Source organism: Paralichthys olivaceus, chromosome 5 (assembly GCF_024713975.1).
Source record: "Paralichthys olivaceus isolate ysfri-2021 chromosome 5, ASM2471397v2, whole genome shotgun sequence".
Lineage (NCBI taxonomy): Eukaryota > Metazoa > Chordata > Actinopteri > Pleuronectiformes > Paralichthyidae > Paralichthys > Paralichthys olivaceus.
In genome coordinates, this window is record NC_091097.1 from 740001 (window position 1) to 756164 (window position 16164).

A 16164-nucleotide genomic window follows, 5' to 3' on the forward strand; every position below is an offset into this window, starting at 1 on the left:
CGTCACTTTGAGCAGCAGCTCGTGGAACATGGTGTTCAGCTGCTCCGTCACAGAGTCAAACTGCAGACGACTCACTTTGTTGTCCAGAGCACATCTGTCAGCTTTCTTCAGGTGCGGAGGGACGGAGACGACAAGAAGTTTAGACCAGAAGACATGACTGAAAACCCAAAAGATTCGTTTTTATGTCTGATCTGTAGAATTCACAGTGAATATTTTACCAACCAAAATATCAATAACCTGGATATTAACTTTATTTGGGTGAAGATTCAAAATGATTGTGAAACACAGATCTTCTGAGTGAGTGGATAAATACTGTTCATACATATTTTCAGAGTCAATATTAAAACCAAAACCTTGAAATGAAACAGTAAAGTTGAGTGGCTCAGTAAACAGGTTGAAGTGTGTTCACCTCGATGTGTCTCTGCATCTGTCGGCCGTCCTCCTGCAGACTCCTGGTTGTTTCCTGCAGGTTCTCACACTCTGTTTGAAGATGAAGCATCGCCGTCTTCACGTCGTTCACCAGCTCCTCGCTCTGACAAACACACACAGGCTGTACTTCTATCTTTGTAGGGACTCGAGTGTTCCTCTAAATGTGGAGGTTTAAAACACATTTTAAAGAGATTCTACGAGGAGGCTGCAGGAGAAGATCCAGAAAACGTCCAGAGCAGCTTCAGGATATTTGACTGCCTCACTTTTCCTTCACTCACCTTTTCCTGGTCACTCATCAAGCTGCTTATCAAAGCTGTTTGCTGCTTCAGTTGATCCATCAGGTTTTTAGACACATCCTGAAAACCTGAATATAACAACAAACCATTCAAACAAACACATAATATGTAAAATGTAAGTTTAACTGAAACAATTTAAAACTGTTTGAAGATCGAAGATTGTTGTGAAGCGTGAAGAACCTGAAGGAAAAGCTCCTCAGGTCACGACCGGCACATACGGAGTCAAAAGGTCTGAAGTGTCCTGAGGAGAAAGTCCGATTTGGACGAGCTGTCATTTGTGTGGACGGTTCTCCGGTGATATCTACCTTTGTTGGTGATGGCGTCTCTGAGCGGAGTCAGCTGTGTGTGGTCCACCTTTCCTTCCTCCAGCGCCGCCACACGAGCTTCCAGCCAGTTGAACTTGTCCTTCAGTCTGACGGCGTTCCTCAGAGCCTCCACCGTGTCTGAGTACAGCTCCAAGTTCCTGGACTTCCAGGATGCTGTTTGATTCTGCAGAGGCGGCGCTGACGGGACAGACGAGCTCTCTGCGATTGTCCGGGTGCTCGACTCTTCCCGGAAGATGTCTCCAGAAATGGCAGGAGAACGAGGAGCTGCTTTGCTGACAGTGTCGCTGACGGAGCGAGGGGAGGAGGTCGTGCTGCGGTCGGAGGTTAAACTGATGTTGAGAAGTTTGTGCGCAGGTTCGACCGCCTCATCGACAACTCCGCCGTTTTCAAGCTCCTGTAAAAAAGTAGAAATAACGAGACTCAACCACATCGATTTGTTTGTGCTCGATAATCTCAGGTCTGAACGTGACACGTCTGTGGACGGGATTTTAACAGAGGATTATTCAAAAAGTACACAATATGAGTACTTCAGTATTTATGGCATGAGTACTCTTACAAGTGTTTAGATCATCAGACACAGTTATTGTTGTTTCAACTCCTAAAGATTCTTAAATGTTTCCTGTTTGTTTGTGAGACACTTCCACTTCCTGGTTTCACTTTCAGGATTTATAATCTCCTCGTGCAGTCTTTGTTTAAAGTCACATAAAAACAAAACTACCTTTATTTTCATTTTGCCATCGTTAACTTCTGTGTGCATGTTTTTAAAATGTTGACCAGAGGTGTTTATGTATACAAGTCTGTCTGTCTGTCTGTCCATCTGTCTGTCCATCTGTCCGTCCGTCTGTCCGTCCATCTATAATGCTGCGTCTCATCCTCAGTGTCCGTGTCTCACCTTCTGAAGGTTTTCTCTGTCGCTGAGCAGAACAGACTGCATCACGTCCCAGGTCACGCAGCCTCTCAGCTCCTCGGGCTCTGGACACTTGTGAAAAGTGTCCCTCAGACTCTTCTGTCGCAGTGAGGGGACGAGAGACAAACAGTGTGAACACGTGAACAGTGTGAACAGTGTGAACACGTGAACAGTGTGAACAGTGTGAACACGTGAACAGTGTGAACAGTGTGAACATGTGAACATGTGAACTGTGTGAACAGTGTGAACACGTGAACATGTGAACAGTGTGAACAGTGTGAACATGTGAACACGTGAACACGTGAACAGTGTGAACACGTGAACATGTGTACAGTGTGAACACGTGAACATGTGTACAGTATGAACAGTATGAACATGTGAACACGTGAACAGTGTGAACACGTGAACATGTGTACAGTGTGAACACGTGAACATGTGTACAGTATGAACAGTATGAACATGTGAACAGTGTGAACACGTGAACAGAGCAGGTGATGTTCAGTGTTTGGATCTGTCCTCTCACCACAGACTCCTCCAGGACGTCCACACTGTGGCAGCACGTCTCCACGGCAGAGACCGTCTCAACAAACATCTGGACACAGGAGAGATGGAAGATCACGTCCAGTTCTCCTGTTACTTGGTTTCATGTTGAATTTGGAAATCCAGACAATTTCAAATAACAAATACAAAACAAACTAATGCTCCGGATAAAAAAGAGAAAAGATTAAATGATGATTGAAATAGACGTGAGATCGAACCTCTGAAATAATAATGATAAAAATAAATCTCTTCTCTGGGGGAAATACTTTCAAATATCCAAGTTAGTGTCTCATATTTAATACTCAAGTATTCACAACAAGTATTTTTACTATTATTTTACAGTTGAGTTTGTCGTCTCACCTTCTGCTGCTGGTGGAGCTCGTCCACCAGGACGTCCTTCTGCTCATGGAGCTGCTGGATGAGCCTCATGGCCTGAAACACACACACACACACACACACACACACACACACACACACACACACACACACACACACACACACACACACACACACACACACCTCAACATCAAGCTGTTGCACTGTTTTCACATAATCCGCTCTTTACCCACATTATTTAAACTTCCTGTGAGACTGTTGGTCCAGTAAACAGTGTGTGTGTGTGTGTGTGTGTGTGTGTGTGTGTGTGTGTGTGTGTGTGTGTGTGTGTGTGTGTGTGTGTGTGTGTGTGTGTGAGACAAAGGACATTCCTGTGAGGTCGTGTTTAACTTGTGTCAAATGTGCCGGGACATGAAATGATGCATAGCGACCCCACACGGCTTCACGTGAGAATGACTAACAGAGAGTTAATAAGTGTCGTCACACTCAGCGACACGTGTCCTGACGTGAACCGAGTCAGACGTGACCTGGTCCATTCAAACACTGATGGTTTGTTCTGAGACATTTTATATTAAGTATTCCTCACAGGTTCTGTCTGTGAGGACAAATGTCCGAGTCTCTGGACGTGTTCTGGATCTTCTCCTGCAGCCTCTAGTAAAACGTCTGGAACCTTCTCAGAGAGACAGTGGGCGTGTTGACGAGGTTTCTAACACGTGACGGACGTGAAACTGAAGAACACAAACCTCTCAGGCTGAAGAAGAGGAGACACGTAGAAGAGAGAATGTTTCATGGATCCTGATGAAATTTAATTCTGTTTTTTCTGAGATATTCTTCTGAGAGTGAGGAGAGCGACCTCCCGGACCGAAGTGGCCTTCGTTACTCTTTAAGCTGCCGCCTCAATAAGAGCGTCAGCCATTAACAGAATCTAATGATGGTTGCTCTTTGAACAGGAAGCGTCACTCGGACCTTCTCACTGCGTCAGATCAGGAGCTTCAACACACGTTCAACCAGAACTCAGTGGAGCTCATTCCTCCAGCAAGGCCCGACGGTCCAGTTCAAGTCAAAGGAGTCGCAACACGTCTCCCTCTCAGAAACATCCGTCCTCTAAAGGATTCATGTCCACGAATCATTCTCTGAGGAATCAGGGGAAATGTTCCAAAACAAAGAAGTGTCAGTGTGAACGAACAAGCACAGGGACGGATACAGGGACGGACATGGACACAGGGAGGGACACAGGGAGGGACACAGGGAAGGATACGGGGACAGACACAGGGAGGGACACAGGGAGGGAGACAGGGAGGGAGACAGGGAAGGATACGGGGACGGACACAGGGAGGGACACAGGGAGGGAGACAGGGAAGGATACGGGGACGGACACAGGGAGGGAGACAGGGACGGATGGGGGTGAAAACACAACCTCCTTGTCTGAGGTAATAAAAACTTTGTTTGAGAGTGCCCTCTAGTGGACGAACCGACACACCTGACGTGTGGCTAAGTGTTAACTGTAGAGAGGAGACAGTTGGTGTCCCCCGTCCCCCCCCCCCCCCCCCCCCCCACGTTTGATTGTGTGTCTGTGAGATTGAACAAAACTTACTGGATGTTAATGAAACTTGTGTCAGGGAACAAATAAACCATTCCCATCTCACAGGAACTGCACGATGTCGCCCACATTATTAGATCATCACCATCTTTCTTTCTTGTTTGTTGTTTTATAGAAGTTCTGCGTCTCGCCCTGTTTGTCTCTTTGTCTGTTTGTCTCTTTGTCTGTTTGTCTGTTTGTCTCTTTGTCTGTCACTGACTTTGTAAAATCATCAGTGAATAAAAAGCAGGGGTGAACAGAGACGACGAGGGCACGCCGGGTCAGCTCGTCAGGGTGAAGTCAGCGGATACACCAGTTGACCACCGAGGACATGAATGATTCAGACGGAGTTCTGAAAGACGCGGCATCACCTGCACGATGTCCTGCTTTTCACCTGAGAGCTATTCATCCCCTGACAACCGGAGTCATCTCTGCAGGGGACTAATTACCCCCATCACACAGAGAGGACGCACGACATCAGCAGAGAGAGACGGGAAGTCTGGACGGCGTCACAAAGACACCTCCAGCTTTCAAATGCTCTCCTGTGATCAAACTGACGTTCTCCAGAGAACAGCTGACGTTCTCCAGAGAACAGCTGACGTTCACATCTTCAGCTCTTAATACCAGCAGCTCGACAGAAACCTGAACAGAGACACGCAGGGGTCATTTGAGATGTCAGGGTGGCGCCCGTCTCCTATTGTTCTGTTCTGTCATCAACAGCTCAACACGACGCTGAAAGGTTCACCGCCGCCGCCAGAGAGGGAAGAGAAGAAGAAGAAGAGCGATCAGCTGCCTCAGAGAGAAACGTCGAGGACGAGCAGGAAACAGATAAAATTAGTAAAATTCAAAATAAAATCTGCTGCTGAACTTCTTTATCTGAACCGAACCTTCGAAACGTGTTGCAGCTCTGGTGGCGCCCGGGCAGTGATGTCACACACGTGTTCAACAACAGACGACAAAGAAGAAGCACCTGGTGTGAAATCACTTCCTGGGTGTGGCTACGACACAACTTCACCTGAACATGTCGACAAACTCAGTGAAACACAATCGATCACACGTCCACTGTCTCCTGAGCGTCATCAACAACGAGCAGCTCCTCGATCCGAAGAGGAGCAGCTCCTCCAGCTCCTCGATCTGAAGAGGAGCAGCTCCTCCAGCTCCTCGATCTGGATCAGTGTCAGTTTATAAAACAGTTGATTGATTTTCTGTGACGTCACCTTGAACCAGTGAAGAAGTTCACCTGTCGATGTTCAAGTATATTTAAAATATTACATTTACAACCAATTAATCAAATATTGACTTGAGCACAAACTTCAAAAGTAAGAAACTGATCCTGAGTTACTTTGTCCTTCATGGAGTATTTATTATTATTATATATTTATATTTGCTTAATACCAGAGAACAGAGTGTTAACAATGAAAATACTAGATAATATATAAATAATATTATTATATTATATATAATATATCTAAATAATATAATGGAGGATTTAAAACATGAACAAACATCAAAACAACAGTAAAAACACTTTTATATATACATATATATATAAATAAATACTGAAGTGGTTTAACCACATTAACATGATCGAGTGTTATTTAAGATTCATTAAATATACAAATAAAGTCGTTTTATATGTTTACAGTTGAAGTATTATCAGTAGTTTTATGTATACAGTTGTAGTATTAACAGTAGTTTTATGTTTACAGTTGTAGTATTATCAGTAGTTTTATGTTTACAGTTGAAGTATTATCAGTAGTTTTATGTTTACAGTTGAAGTATTAACAGTAGTTTTATGTTTACAGTTGTAGTATTAACAGTAGTTTTATGTTTACAGTTGAAGTATTAACAGTAGTTTTATGTTTACAGTTGTAGTATTATCAGTAGTTTTATGTTTACAGTTGAAGTATTAACAGTAGTTTTATGTTTACAGTTGTAGTATTATCAGTAGTTTTATGTTTACAGTTGAAGTATTAACAGTAGTTTTATGTTTACAGTGATAGTACTCTGTAGTACTCTGTATATATATAATATTTGAACTGGGTGTGTTCGGTTCCTCACCTCGGACACACCGTCCTCGCAGCTCTGGATGCGGGACCGTAACTTCTCGTCCTCCGCAGCCGCGGTACCAGGTGAGGATCCCGGGTCCGAGGCAGAGGCTGCCCGCTCCTGGAGCTCGCTGCCGGGGCGAGCCTCCGGCTCCACGTCCCCCTCCACCTGCAGCGGTCCCACCTCTGCGGAGCCGGGGACACCCACCGCAGTGTGGCCGGAGAGAGAGTCCCTCCAGCGGGTCTCCAGCTCCCGGATCCCGAGCTGCCGGAGCAGCGCGTGGAGCAGCGCGTGCAGGGCGGTGAAGTTGACGGTTCCCTGAGGTGTCCCGATGGATAAATCCAACAACCCCTCCAGGGTGACCACGTCCTCCGACATCTTGGATCACTCAAAGTTTACTCTGGTTAAAGTTAGCCGAGATTAGTTATTAGAGTTAACTAAGTTATTGAAGTTACTCAAGTTAGATAAGTTATACGAATGTAGCCCTGACCCCAATGTGAGTTATTAAAGTTAACTGATGTATAAAGTTAGCCAAGTTATTAAAGTTAGCTAAGTTACTAAAGTTAACTAAGTTACTAAAGTTAGCTAAGTTACTGAAGTTAACTAAGTTACTAAAGTTAACTAAGTTACTAAAGTTAACTAAGTTACTTAAGTTAGCTAAATCATAAAAATGTGGGCTGAGTTCTTAATGTTAGCTAAGTAATTAAAGTTAAAGTTCTTAAAGTTAACTAAGTTCTTAACGTTAGCTAACCTCTGTTAGCTTAAACTACACGAACAACTTCAGCGAGTTGTAAATAAATCTAAACACATGTAAATAAATCTAAACACATGTAAATAAAGGTGAGTAAACAAAAGTAAACAGAGGTAAACAGGTGAACAGGTGAACAGGTGAACAGGTGAACCGTCCCTCGGTGTCTGAGTGTCAGTCACAGTTTCCGGTATCAAACTAATCTCAGGTTCACTGGATGAAAAATGTTCAGAGACAAAGTCAGAGAATCAAACTACAGACTCACACCGGAAACACACACAGCTCCCCTTCAGAGTAAAACAAGAAGCCTCTGTTCATCCATCAGGCTGATTGAGCTGCTTCACCTCTGAAGAGACAGTTTCCTGTTTAAAGTTTCATATGGACTTCGTCTCACTCATGAATTCTTCAATGTGACTTTTGTAAAACATCAGTCAGGTTAGATATGAATGTAAGAGTTTATGAATGGATCCTGGAAACTCAGTGTGATTTTGAAATAATGAAGTTTTTCCGATCAAAGTTTGAGCCTCACATTTGTTTAAGTTTGGTCGTTCAATGCAAACTCTTGTTAAACTAATAAACCAGCTGCTGCTGACTCGAATCAGACTGACTCTGATTCTTTAATTATTATCTTTACATTTCTTCTCATTTTGTGTTCATGAAGTTTTTCTGCTACTCAAACAGAATGTGGATGTTATATAATTCATTTCTGTTTATTCTCTCATTTCCCTCGGTTCTATTGAAACATGTCAATTCAAGAAATACCAAAATAAATAGATTCACAATAAGGCTTTTATTTTCAAGCTGTGAACCGGATGTAGTATTTAACCGTTTCCTGCTTGACAACCCGGATTCCCACGCTGGCAGTGTTACCGGTTGCTAGGCAACAAGAGTCCAGGCAGGAAACAGGAAAAATGTTGAACTTCCTCTGAACAAAAGATTATTAATGAATATAACTGAGTTTAATGAACGACCTGTAGAGGAGCACGACTTGATTTATTACTTCAATCACATAAATGTAGTTTAAATATATGATCTACTGCAGTATCAGTACAAGTATCAGAACCAAGTACATTTACTTAGTTCAAATTATATTCGTTCAATGTTTCTTCATTGGACTCAAGTTTCATTTGATTTGAAAAATACATTTAATAAATATAAAAAATGTAACTGGAAAAATATTTAAATGAATGAATTCTTCAGTGTCAGTTCTTTTAAAATCGATCTTATGTTTGACTGCAGTGATTTATTTCTTGTTTCTGCAGGTTTGGTCTCTTGAGTGAAGGAAGGTAGAATCATCACTTTTCATGAAACCGTCAAACAGACCAGTGTCCACATCGACCACAGGAGAGCAAATAACCACAAGGTTGGAATTAAAGTTTAAAATCATTTCAACTGCAGCTCTTTCAGATTATTGGGATCAAATACTTCACACGTTATTTCAACACACGTTTATGTTCAAAATAACATTTTATTGATAATAAAAACAAGCAAGCGAAGGTTGGGGAGTCATTCGTAATTATTACATTCAAGTATAAAATCATCTTCACATGCAGTTCCCTTAATATCCTTGAGATTTGATTTTGGACGTCAAATAAAACGTGAGCAAACCCACAGCCCGGTGTTTTATTTGACTCAATTACCCACAGTGTGCTGTCATTCAGACATTTTAAAGAAAAGAGCAACAAAACTACAGCATCGGTTGTTTTTTCCACCACAACATTAGATAAGAGGACGTGTGAAAGGACAGAGGGTGGGGGGGATGTTTGTACAACGCTGGTGATTTAAAAGAAAAGACTGAATCTGCATCAGCAGCTCTGTGAACATCGTGTGAACTAAAACATCAAGATAAAAGCTGAGGTTGTGTGACGACTCGCTTCAGGAAGATTCGTCGTGTTGTGATCATGAACGTGTTCGACCCACACACGATCTTTTCACCAAACCAAACTAAACCAATGATGTTGCAGTGAAACACGAAAAACTGCAGAACAAAAGAGGTGAAAATGGATTTCACACTAAAGGTTCAGTTTGTTGATGGTGTTTCCCTTTAAACTGCTCCTCAGGCTGAAATCATCATAAACCGTCGTCTGTCGTTCAAGTTACACTGGAACTGTGATTTCTGTGACAGGAAGGACAGACGGCAGAAACACGGCAGCCTCACGAGGACTGAATCTTAGTCTTTGAGTCTCTTTTGCTTCAGAGGGAAGAAGAATGTGGCGTCAGACGTACGGAGCGGGATTCGAACACGCGTCATGTTTTTATGAGGATCAGGAATTATTCTATTTTTAACTTTTATTAAATCCCATGAAAGAGAAAAAACTAAAAAGAACGAGTTCAGTGAAACCAGACTCTAAACAAACATGGACGACAGCTCCGACGTATCTCAATCATGACCCTGCCTCCTCCATGTTAGCAGACGGGACATGGACCAAACCAGACATGAAATGTTTGTGAAAGACGTTTTCTGTCACTTGAGAAAGTTCTCGGACTCTTAATGACGTCACAAGATGGAGACGCTTGTTCACGGAACATTCAAGCTTCGTTTTTGTACAATGGGAGGAAGTGGAAACGCGTCGTCCATCTTTGTTGACGCTCTGCGGTACAATCTGTCTCAGCTCTGAGGTCACCGGTTACCTCCACTGAGGAGGAAGTGTCCGGAGGAAACCTCAAAATCTACTCAAACCATTTCCATGAATTTGTGCGGAGGAGTGAGACATTAACCACCGAAGGTTTTGATGCAGATCTGGATAAACGAGCAAAATCCAGGATGTTCAACTTTCTTGAACTTTCTTGTTGAATGTATTTGTTCTCCATTCTTCTTTAATTTTTAAAAACACCTCCCAGGTATTTAGTTTAATTCTTGTATTTGTTGCGTCAGAATACACGGAGTGCGTGTGTTCGTCCTGATGATGTCACCAGTGTAACAGCGAAGCTCTCTGACGTGTTTTCAGAAGCGTTGGGAGTCGATGGATTTCTGTGGGTCGGAGGAATCGGGCTGTGAAACGTGATCCTGCGACACATTCAGTTTTGGTTTCGCTCCTTTCATGGGATTTGTTGAGAAAGAGAAAATTATAGAAAAACACCACTTGTCAGTTCAGAGCAGCTGCAGGTGAGAAACATTCACCTGCAGCTGATTCAAGGTCAGTGTTACTCCTCAGGCCCGGTCAGTGCCGACACAGGCCCCAGTTCAAAGTGCTGGATACTTGATAAACAAACCTCTCCCCGTCATGCCAAGTATATTTTCATATTTTACCCACATTCATTTTTAAACTGTCCAGGAAAAGAAAAGCCAGCGATGAAACTTGATGAGAAACATCTGGGGTGCACACACGTCGTTTGATTCAGTTCAGATAAATGTTGAGAGGAATGTTTGGTTTTTCAGCCGCCGCCGTCGACAGGCTCTGTGAAAACCAAACAGTGTCTGTGTGAGGATACCTTCATCGTCCCCGGCTGCAGGGAGCGAAACCTTTCAGCTGCGCTCTCCTCATCCTCACCGGAAGCCGATCAGATGCTGTCGTAGTCCGATTCCCGCCTGTTGGACTCGGCCATCCACTCGGCCATGAAGAACGTCATCGAGCCCAGAAAACCCGACAGGACCAGGATGAGCAGCTGCCAGTGCAGCAGCAGGTAGTTACTGTAGAAGAAGGCTAGAGCGGCCATGATGGACTGTCGGGGAACGTACACGTTACACATGAGGAGAAATAACACATATTCAAATAATGAACAATCAGCGTGCAGATTTCAAGGTCACCTGGATGAACTTGAAGACGGCGAAGGCGGGAGCACTGTTGTCGCGGAACATGACGCCAACGATGCTGAGCAGCTGCGTGTTGAAGCAGCTGTCGCCCAAACCGAGCAGGAAGCTGCAGAGCATCGCCACGGCAACGCTGAACGCAACACACAGACAGTTAAACGTTAAAGTTCACAGCTGTTCTTCATCACATCTATGGAAACTTATTTCTGCTACCGGTGGAGTCGCCCTCTGCTGGTCATGACACAGAATACACGTTTCAGGCACGTCCACATTGGTTTCACTCTCTAAATAAAGATGGACGACATGACAGCTCCCAAAAGAGAAGCCAAATCTTCTGCCCCCTTGTGGCTGGCTGCAGTATAAGTCATATTAGAAGATGGGACACGGACCCAACTATGAAACCTTCCATTATCTGTGCCTCTGATAATCCGTCCGTGCCCTCAGGCCTGAACGTGGCTCTGAACTGTGGCTCTGAACTGTGGCTCTGAACGTGGCTCTGAACTGTGGCTCTGAACTGTGGCTCTGAACGTGGCTCTGAACTGTGGCTCTGAACTGTGGCTCTGAACGTGGCTCTGAACCGTGGCTCTGAACTGTGGCTCTGAACTGTGGCTCTGAACTGTGGCTCTGAACGTGGCTCTGAACTGTGGCTCTGAACCGTGGCTCTGAACCGTGGCTCTGAACTGTGGCTCTGAACTGTGGCTCTGAACGTGGCTCTTCGTACCTTGGGGTGATGTAGGCCTGCAGATCCGTCCCCTCCTCCGGGGCCAGCGGAGCGTCGCTCGCGATGTTCAGGAAAATCAGGTAAAAGGCAACAAAGTGAGTGATGAGTCCCAGCAGCACCACAGGGTTCCTCCCAAACCGGTTACTCTTGTTCAGCATCCCAAACACGCCCCCTCCTGGCCAGACAGAGGAAGGGCAAAGAAAACAACTTGCTCAGGTGGGTTTCATGTGACAGACTGCTTCATCAATGAGCGTCAGGACGAGACACAGCTCAGACAACTCACCTAAGATCTCGCCTATGCCGATGAAAATCCCAGAGATGCCGATCAGACTCTTTGCATCTTTGCCAAACCCTGTCATGGCGCCGACACACGTCCCGTACACCCCGCTGTAGAAAGTGAGCTCCAAGCCTGATGGAGACAGAGCAGAGGTTTCAGTTGGATCATGATCTCAGTTCGACGTCTGCCTCCACAGAACTTCTCGTCCCACTGACCCGTGTATCCGATGGAGACGCTCAGCAGCAGCATCTCTTTGGTGACAAATATCTTACAGGCTTGAACTGCGAACAACAAAGTGGATGTCGACATCAGAGACAGTTGTGTCACAATAAAAGGATAAAACCTCACGAGGAGCGGGTTCATGATATAAACTCACCGAAAGCATCCAGAGCTTGTGAGCAGAGGCCTGAGTGAGGGGAGCTGCAAGAACCAAAACACAAGATGAGACGCCAGTGATCGCCTGATGAAGCCGACACTGAAGTAACTGGAAGATCTTCTCTTTAACTCTGTCCCTCCAACATTCACAGGCTCGTATCGTCTCTCAGACATTTTCACCTTTCCACTCATCCCTTCACTGGACTCGGCTGCTGCGGCGACTGTATCACAGTCAACGAGTGATGTAGGACATTCACAGTTAAAGGTCACCTGTCCGTCCTCTACTGGCCCGATAAAATAATAAAGAGCTCCATCTATCTTTAAAAATCAAATCTTTTCCAGGACATTTACAGGTTTGTGAAAAATCTTATTTCAAAAATGTCAAGAGGCTCGAGAAGGTTTAGTCCTGACAATGATCAATGCTCTGCACCCCCTCTGTCATATGACAGCATCTTTCAGTTCAATCACACTGTAAATAAAGATGGACGACGTGACGGCCCCCAAAGTGAAATTAAAGTTGATAAAAAAGTTTGTCAAAGATGTTTCTGTCATTTCAGGTCGTTCTCATCTCACTGAAGTTTGTTCCAGTGTTTCTGATCAGTTTGGTTTAATTAATCTGAGACGAACTCTTGATTGGTAAAGTGCTTGTGTGGATAAATGAACTAAACCCAACATACATAGCTGTGGAGCTGTCTGTGGACTCGGCCTGCAGCAGCGACTCCGTCGCCTCGGAGGGAGACGATTCAGGGTCGGGCCTCCGGATCAGAAAGAAGAGGAAGCAGCCGACCAGGCTGATGACGGTCAGAGAGATGAAAACCGTCTGACGGTCTTTGTCTGAGACGAACAACATGAGTCACACTTTACTTCTCACGTGAGGTCACCATGGAAACCACTGACGAGCAGTAAATGTACATATGAGGCAGGTACCTGTTATGTGAACGTGTCCGTGCCAGGCACAGTAAATGTAGAGGTTTCCAAAGAACAAGCTGCAGAGAGATGAATGGTATTGAATCAGAGTGTGGACAGATTACTGAGCGGGCCCCAGAGGGACCCCGACTTTTCTCATCTATTTAAATTGTAGCACTTCTTACTCATTACCTAATTCAAACTAAAGAGCAGCTCATTTTTAGGAGCCATCAAATAAACTGTAGCTGTAGTTTTTCTGCATCATTAATTTGTCTTATTGTATTTCATCACTCTTGCGTGTCCATGTTTGTTCTGTGGGTGTGGCTCTTCAGTGATTGGCAGTTTGTCCCGGGCTTCTTTACTTCTTGGAAAAGTTCAAGAGAATAACAACTCCTGAGTTTACCTGAACTGCAGCAGAGCCCAGAATATTCCGCTGTTCCTTCCCATGGTGTTGTCAGTGGAGTTGATGGTGAGCACGTTCCCCTGCGCCGTCCAGAGCACTGGACAACGAACACACAAACACTGATCCACGTACATGCAAAGGAGAGTTGTTTGTTTCCCAAATTTAAATGTCGGCTCGTGTATTGTTACCTGCTGCTCCTACTCCGACCAACACAGACGCTGTATAGAAGCTCCACGTGTACGGGTAAATGAACATAGCGATGTAGCTGCTGTGGAAACAACACGAAGAAGAGTCAGAAGCTGGATTGAGCAGAAAAAGCTGCGGACAGGAAACGTGTGAGTGAGCGTTTACCTGTACAGGAGCCCACTGAAGAACATGGAGAGCTGTGGTCCGATGAGGGTCACCACTGACGGAGCGATGAGGTTGGACGCAGAGAAAACTCCATAGATGATGGCCATGCTGCGCGACAGACCACAGGACAGCTCTACCTCTTACTCCAGAATTGGCAGGTACACATGTTTGGTTTTTTTAAACACAGGTGAACTCATTTAAAACGGTGACTGACTCTTCTCCTCTTGACAGCTGACGAGTTTGTCTTTCAGTTTTTTTCCCTGTGAGTCATGTTCAACGTCACAAAACTCACATCGCTGCCAAAGGCTCAACAGACTCCTTATGAAAACACATCTCAATTCACAAGCTCTGGATTTTTGTTTACATCTGCACCGAATTTCACAAACTCATGAATATCACCTGAACATGACTGTTTGGTTTTTTTATGAAGTTCCCTGGATCCGCCCCCTGACTGAGAACGTAATGAGTTCTTCTCTGACACGTGTCACTTCCTTCCACCGAGTTTCATGGTATTCACTTCAGTGGAAGCTAACTAACAAGATACACCAAATAAAGCACAGGGGAACTTCTTGGTGGAGGTAACGCTGGCGCCATCTTAGTAAAAACACCCCCTGCTTTGTAGCACGGACCTCTGGACTCTTCTTTAGTTCCATCCAGACTCTGTCACACCAGACGTCCAAACTCTTAATGAGTCACGAACATTGTTGTCAACACATTTTGCAAGATGTTGATTTTAACTGTTTGACGACAGGAGCGAGGACACGACCCGAGACAGGGAAGGAGAAACTGATTCAGACCCTCGACCTTTTAAAACCCTCTGTCCCAGTGAGAGCTCTGATAACCGGACGAGTTCACTGCAGATAAGAGACAAAGAGTCGCAGGAGGTTTCCTGATGTCCTGAGCCGCTGCTGCAGACTGAAGGGAAACTTTGTTCCCTGCGACATTCATCTACAATTTGATTATCCTTCAGGGATTTCTGAGTCAGACAGATCTGATTATAGAAGGTGGCACGACAGCAAAACATCTGCACAAACACTGTAAAACCTCAGTGTGGGAGTTACTGATACTTCACCTTGTGTATCCGCTCCCGTGGAACTCGGTGCTGTTGAAGCTCTTTAGAACCGTTTGCTGTGAAGACAGAGCAGCATGAGAGAACGTGTTTCATTGTGTTTAGCCGCTGGGGGCTGTGCACCTGTAAATAAATCTAACCCACCTCTATGTTTCCACATGTTTGAAAAGCGGTGAACATAAACATGAAGCCGAAGCCGAGGATGATGATGTTCAGAAGCTTCTTCCCCTCAGGATTCATTTTGGAAACTGTTTGAGGAAGTGAAGACCAAAAAAAACTCTACTGGAGCGAACAGCACATCTGAGGAGGGAAGGAAAAGAAGAAACACAAATACGAGACGTGAGAAACATCCATGAAATCTGATGCTCTCATAGTAACAACGCCTAGCCTTAAAATAGAAGAGAATCCACACACCAAACTACATTCAAAGATCTGTTATTTTAAGAGAAACACACAGAGACAACGGGATAGTGACGACTCATGAAGGCTCGATGACATGAGTGATAGGGCAGCACGTGCCCAACACATCGGCAGACCACAGATCACACAGAGACGAACATTTGATCCAGAAATGAACTTTGGGAGTTTGTTTCCCCCTCGTCGCCTCCGGCCTCGATGTGTTTCCATGATCCGTGAGAGAAAGATCTGAGTCTGAGCGACACGGTCTGAAAACACCAGTTGTTAGGTTTCCTGTGCTTCATGCTGAGCTCCAGACGAAGAGGAACTGCTCCAGACACTGATCACATGAGGAGCATTCACCTCCTTCAGACGGTCGAAGGTTAGAAAACTACATCTCAACTCACCGACAACTGGGGACACGAGCTGAGCTAACCGGGCTCACTGTGGCTTTAGCATCGTTAGCTGCTGGTGGCTCAGGAATCCTCCTCTGGCCCGAGTGACCCGCAAACCACCGGAGACATGACGGTGTCCGCCGCGAAGAACCGGGCTCCTGAAGTAATGTTCGCCGCAGCACCGGGACACGGCAGCTGAACCGGAGGCTGTCATGTGAGAGAGTCAGCTGACCAGCTAGCTTACCCGTTAGCCTGTAGCACGAGCCCGCGGACACGCGGGGTTCGGAGCAGGAGTTCAGCAGCAGAGGAC

The 16164-nt window shown here is 45.0% G+C and overlaps 2 protein-coding genes across 11 annotated transcripts in view; both read right to left on the reverse strand.

Annotated features, from left to right (window-relative positions):
• The window catches only part of LOC109647879 (cytospin-A-like), an 11225-nt gene extending 3787 nt beyond the window's left edge, over window positions 1–7438 (reverse strand). For 9 of the 10 annotated variants that reach the window (XR_011241159.1, XR_011241158.1, XR_011241157.1 and 6 more), the window contains exons 1-8: window positions 6475–7395; window positions 2859–2930; window positions 2482–2550; window positions 1944–2057; window positions 1031–1445; window positions 708–793; window positions 410–532; window positions 1–105 (exon numbers count right to left, since the gene is read on the reverse strand). The exon at window positions 1–105 is cut by the window's left edge and continues 60 nt beyond it. Coding sequence is in view for 6 of the 10 variants with exons in the window: in XM_069525551.1 (XP_069381652.1) it covers window positions 1–105; window positions 410–532; window positions 708–793; window positions 1031–1445; window positions 1944–2057; window positions 2482–2550; window positions 2859–2930; window positions 6475–6840 (1350 nt within the window). In the remaining 4 variants the exon portion in view is untranslated. Of the gene's footprint in view, window positions 106–409; window positions 533–707; window positions 794–1030; window positions 1446–1943; window positions 2058–2481; window positions 2551–2858; window positions 2931–6474 lie in introns of all 10 variants that reach the window. The other variant, XM_069525546.1, reaches the window with a different exon arrangement.
• Window positions 7439–8658: 1220 nt separating this feature from the next.
• On the reverse strand, window positions 8659–16007 carry mfsd11 (major facilitator superfamily domain containing 11). The gene is made up of 14 exons (XM_069525561.1): window positions 15867–16007; window positions 15208–15363; window positions 15067–15122; window positions 13995–14102; window positions 13832–13911; window positions 13644–13740; window positions 13262–13320; window positions 13012–13168; window positions 12336–12379; window positions 12175–12240; window positions 11966–12091; window positions 11683–11857; window positions 10959–11094; window positions 8659–10873 (listed from the first exon to the last, which is right to left on the reverse strand). Exons 2-14 carry the CDS (start codon window positions 15301–15303, stop codon window positions 10712–10714), a joined length of 1362 nt encoding a protein of 453 aa, XP_069381662.1. The 5' UTR covers window positions 15304–15363; window positions 15867–16007; the 3' UTR covers window positions 8659–10711.
• Between the last annotated feature and the right edge of the window lie 157 nt (window positions 16008–16164).